This window comes from Eucalyptus grandis, chromosome 8, assembly GCF_016545825.1.
Source record: "Eucalyptus grandis isolate ANBG69807.140 chromosome 8, ASM1654582v1, whole genome shotgun sequence".
Taxonomy (NCBI): domain Eukaryota; kingdom Viridiplantae; phylum Streptophyta; class Magnoliopsida; order Myrtales; family Myrtaceae; genus Eucalyptus; species Eucalyptus grandis.
This window is the reverse complement of record NC_052619.1, coordinates 45,708,120-45,713,448: the sequence shown is the minus strand read 5'-3', so window position 1 is coordinate 45,713,448 and position 5,329 is coordinate 45,708,120. Positions and strand designations below refer to the sequence as shown.

General features: G+C 38.7%; 1 protein-coding gene across 2 annotated transcripts; it reads left to right on the top strand.

The window, feature by feature from the left end:
• Window positions 1–4,884, top strand: LOC104414585 (rRNA-processing protein EFG1). Of its 2 annotated transcripts, none has more exons than XM_010025737.3 (8): window positions 1–168; window positions 1,358–1,487; window positions 1,594–1,721; window positions 1,883–2,021; window positions 2,499–2,613; window positions 3,016–3,079; window positions 3,165–3,449; window positions 4,527–4,884. In XM_010025737.3, the coding sequence occupies exons 1-8, from the start codon at window positions 34–36 to the stop codon at window positions 4,530–4,532; spliced, it is 1,002 nt and encodes a 333-aa protein (XP_010024039.1). In that variant the 5' UTR covers window positions 1–33; the 3' UTR covers window positions 4,533–4,884. The 2 variants fall into 2 exon arrangements, with proteins under 2 accessions (XP_010024039.1, XP_010024038.1); XM_010025736.3 differs by lacking the exon at window positions 4,527–4,884 and adding an exon at window positions 4,065–4,494.
• Window positions 4,885–5,329: the final 445 nt, after the last annotated feature.

Genomic DNA, 5,329 nt, shown 5'->3' with positions numbered 1-5,329 from the left:
CTCTCTTTTTCTCTCAGCGCAATCGGATAATCGATGGCGCACGGCGGATACGGCAAGCGGCGGGTCAAGCCCGCCGGCCGCCGGTCGAAGGCGCCGGGGGTGGAGAAGAAGCCGAAGGCCGTCTCGCTCAAGAACCAGATTCGCAGCGTCGAGCGGATGCTTCGCAAGGTACTCTCGCGTGCTCGTTCACCGATTGGACGCTCGCTTTTCCCCTTCGAGCCCTCTCGCGCGCTCGTCCGATGGTAGCTGGACTTTCGAGCTAGGGTTCTTGCTCGTGCGGATTGGATTGGAGTCGGATTTTCTGGGGGGGTTTGTTTCGTATCATGAAATTTATACTTTAGATGGAATAGCCTGCTTTTTTTTTTTTTTTTTTTTTTTTTTTTTTTTCTGATTGTGTAGGTTGTCTGGCTATTCGGTGATTGATCAAAGTCGATGTTTTTAGCTGATTGTACGGAGCGAATTTCCGGGTTCGGATGGATGCGTGTTGCTGTTGCTTGTTTCGAGTGAAAATGGATAGAACTTTCGGAGTCTGGGTTCGCTCGAGTGTTCGGCTAGAACCCATTTCCTTCGGGCATGAAGCCCCGCAAGAAGCAGCGCTTCGGAGAATTAGGAAATATTAGGTCGATTTGACCGGCTAAAGTATTTTGTCTGGCACTTCCGTGAGAATGATAGTTCATCTGATTAAAACTTAGGTAGCATAACGCGGGGAAGATTATCAATGAGCTCCATGGCAATTGGCAAAGTCTCCTACTTGTGAATTGGAGGAATGTTGTCCCTGACGGTCGTTAGGAACTTATGATTTAACAAGGGTGTGCCTTTGAAATGTTTGAAGAGACGTCCTTCATGCACATCTATTTGGTTTACTCATCCAGCTTCTGTTGTGATGACTGTCATTTGAGTGCCTCATCTTGTGATGTTACTTTCAGTGTTAAGTGTCATTTTAATGTTAGGAGAAATTGTAGGACTAGGATTCCAATATGTCTTGCACTAGGCCATTTGTAAGGGCGCTCTTGTGATTAAGATAAAAACCGACATCTCAGCAACTTAGCCCATTCAAGAGTCTTTAGAATTTCCTTCCCTGTATTCTTTTCACTCCATTACTACTTTGCTAGAAATTGACAGTTGTTAAAGAAGATTGTCCTATTTCTGTCCCAAAAAAAAAATCAAGCTGCCAGTTCTGCCAAAAAGGGGTCATTGCCTGTTCTACCTACTTGTTTAGACCTTGTCATTTCTGTATTCTTGCATCAGAACTGTTCAGTGACCTATTTTCTGTTTATTCCTTTTTATGTTTTGATGCTTTATCAAAATGTATTGGAATTGCATGATGATATTGACGTTATGGTTCTTATTTACAAAGGATCTTCCTCCTGAAGTGAGAGAGGCACAGGAAAAGAAGTTAGAAGGACTCAAGAAACAGCAGGAAATTCATTCTCGTCTAGCTGTTGAGAAAAAGATATTCCTACGAGATAGAAAGATTAAATTTTTTGGTTAGTCTGCACTTCATATGTACTAGTTCACATGCTCACACAATGTTTCTTCTGAATATTCTCATCTTTTTTATTGGCTAATCAAGTTTAATCTTTCATTGAACAGAGAGAAGAAAGATAGAAAGAAGAGTAAGACGGTTAGAGAAAATGCAACGCACTTCATCTGGTCCAGAACAAGATGCTGCAATTGCTGAACAGCTATCTAAATTGAAAGAAGATCTGGAATATGTCAGGGTGAGTTGTGATGATGCAGTGGAAGTGTATGTTTCTTTTCTTAAGTTTGATGCTGGGTGGCATTTGTTTTTTTTTTTTTTTTTTTTGTTTTTTTTTTTTGTTTTTTTTGTAGCTCTAAAGACAAAACTCCTTGATTTTTACCCTTCTTATTTTATATGCAGTTCTTTCCCAAGACAGAGAAGTATGTATCTTTATTCTCTGGAGGTGATGAGTCAGACATGGTTGATAGGAGAAATGGATTGCGTAAGCAGATAAAAGCTAACTTAATTGCTGCTGCAGCCAGTGGGAAAGATTTGGAAGGTAAAGCTGTTTTGGTCATTTCTTTCGCTTAATAAACTTTTAGGTTGGTCATCATCTACTAGACGTTGAAAATTATATGTGATCATAAAGTCCATAATAGGTATGTCTCCATTCATTGAGCTGAAGACTTTTCCCTGTATCTGGAAGCCGTTCAATCTCTAATTCTTGTATACAGTAATTACTTTAAATATCTTTGTTTTCCAGTTTCACTCAGTTGTTCCATATATATTAGGCATGGGTTTGTTTACTAACTCAATGAACCAATGTTTGTTCTGCGAAGAACTCGAGCAACAAGATGTCCAAAGTAATGATTTTCTGTAGAAGAAGTATAAATCTTAACTTTCTAACATCTAAAAACTTGTCCAGTTGTCCTTTCTGTCAGTAGGCCAGTAGAATATCCTTTTATGTCCTGGGTGATGATCTAATGTTCGGTCACTTGTGCTGGTCTTTGGCACATATGTGGAACAATTTTTGCAGAGACTGGAAGTGAGGACGATGGACTTTTGGATCTAAGTGAGGATGACTTCTTCCTTGCTGGAAGTTCAAGTGATGAAGCTAATGCAGATGATGAATGGACAGATAAAAGTTTGAGGTACTAACTGTAGTTATGAACTCGCATGCTATTTTTGGGGATTTTAGAGCTTTAAGTTTGTCGTCAGTCTGATGTGCTTTATTTTCTTCTGATGAGACCTGATTGCCATTTCTTGGGTAATATTAAGATGTAGGAAAACCTGTAGTAAAATGGACAAGTTATTTCCAAACAATAGATTGATGAATAGCAAAATTTGTAGTTAAGAAGCAATATCTATTTCCCATGGTTTGGGCCTTTCCTTTGAAGCTGTGATCTCTTTGTTGTGCAAAATGTGAGTTTTACTTTTTCTTATGTATTTTTCTTTTTCGAATTTGAGTTTTTAATTAGCTTTTTAGTTGCTCAATGACTCTTCTCAAGTCGCCTATTGAAAATGTCCAATGAAAATAAGTTGTCTATATATAGGGAGCAGGCTTCTAGTGCTTCAGGAAAAGCAGCATCTGGTGTGTCAAGCGATGAAAAAAATCAGGTATTATGTTTGAGCAATTAAGCTAAAAATGCATCTAATGCCGGTAAGCTCTTATTTTTCTTCACTTTTAATGTTACTTTTGTAGAGTCAGGTTTCTGCTCAAGCTTTAATGCCTCCTCCTAGGCCATCAAACAAGTCATTTTCAGCATCTGTTCATGGTAAATCAAGGTTTGGCTCTACATCAAGGACAAATCAGTCTGTTCGAAGAGCTGAAGTGTCTACATCAAGCAACACATCAAACAGCACAAGCAGATCTTTTCATGCAAGGGGATCCTCAAACTCAAGGACTGGTCTTAGTAGTAACTTGAGTTCAAATTCTGATGCCCATAAACCTCGAAGAAAAAGAAGGCCAAAGAAGAAAAAACAACAGGTATGTTACAGTTGACTATATAACTACAGTGTAGATTGCCATCACCACGCGTGCCTTATCAAACTTTTGTTTCTAGAATCTTTGATGTTTAAATGTCTTGTTGTGTTTGTAGCAGTCTATGGCATTCCATTGATGGAAATTTTGCTCTTATTAGTTCTGTAATCTCACTGGTCACTGTTACAAATCTAATATGAGAATAGATATTAATGACGTCCAGATGAATTTTAATTCTTTGGCTGTCCTATAGTCATTATGATATCAGATCTTTTTGCCATTAGTGGTGAGATGTAGCTAGAGATCGTAAGTCTAATTCAAAATGCAAAGGTATTATCTGATGGGAAAGTGAGATACTTTTTCATCCCTGCATTGTAGGATCATAACTGCATCGAATTTTTTTGTTGGCATTGCTAGTTTGCTATACTTGGCCACCTCAATCCTATTATAATTGGCAGTTTAAATGATTATAAGGAAGTGATTTTTAAGTGGCTGCAGCATCTTGAATTGGACCACCATGTTCGGACTCATAAAATGATATTACTATAACGTAATGTAATTCTGAAATGATGATTACTCACAGTCAATTGACTTTAAGCAAATGTCATATTTGGGTTGCAGTATGGATGTTGACCAAAATTCATAGCTCGACAGACATTTTTGCATTGCACTATGGAAGTTGACCAAGGTTCACAGCTGTCTGATTAGTTTTGATTATAATTGTCAAGAGAATGAAAGGTTTGCGTTCTCTTTGGGTCTTAGCTAAAAGATTAACTGCAAGGCTGGGGATATGTCCAAGGAGGGGTGTTTAAGGTTTGTAATTCTCAGAGAGGCTGCTGCTATTGAACCAAGTACTGGCATACCATATTTGGATTTAAGTTATCAATGTAATTTTCTTGTTAGTGGCAGTCCTGGACTCTCCGTTCATAATGATTTACGTAATCTCTGAAAACTAGGATGTCTGTTTATGTATGCCTATGGGAGATGATCAAAATATGTCTCCTGAAAAAGAAATGTAAAGACCCACTTTTCTTGTTGGCGTCTGCAAAAAGGTGACTTTCTTAACTTTGTTATTTCTTGCAGGCATGATTTTGGTGGACTAACTGAAATATAGGCTCGGCAACCACAGGTGATTTAGGGTGTTGTATGATAGATTTGTTATTCATTCTCCTTGATTGTCAGTATTTCAATCTCTTTTTAGCATAGATAATCATGGAGCCTGTACTCACCATTGTCTATTCTGGCTATCTTCAACTCCTTGAATCTTGGAGCTGTTTTTTTATCCCCCTTTTGTAATTTTTGTTCCCACTTCGATATCATGGTGGGATTTACTCTGTTCGATGCGTGAATTGTTATTTAGGCAGAGATGTTTCCTTACTGTAATTGGTGAAAAGCAGTTTCAGAGCTAATTGATTTTCTGGAAGCTCTCAGTTTGTGTGTGCGTGAGCGCCTTTTTTGTGGTGACATTCTGCTTCTGCAGTTCAACTGTGGCATGTTATCTATGGTCACCTCTTGACTTTTCAGAAGCTGAAACTTTGCTGGAGTGAGATGAAAAATTTCTTTTCACTTCGAAGCTCCAATTAATCCACCAATCTTTGCACATTGGGCAATCACGTGGCTGATGTAGTAGAAACCAAGGTGCATCTATTTTTTTTTTTTTGGTCGATACCAAGGTGCATCTATTACTACTTAGGAACTTTTCGCTTGTAAGTGGGGATTTGCAGAAAGGAGAATGCTATGCAAGCGCAATACATGCTTGTTCTTATTTCTCTTCTCAGGCTTCAACCCAAGTTCCTCCCACTAATTTGGGCTGGCCCGCCCATCGAATTTGCTCTTCTTTTTCTGTGTCATACATGAGAGAAACATTTAGGTTTCGTTTGGGAGCA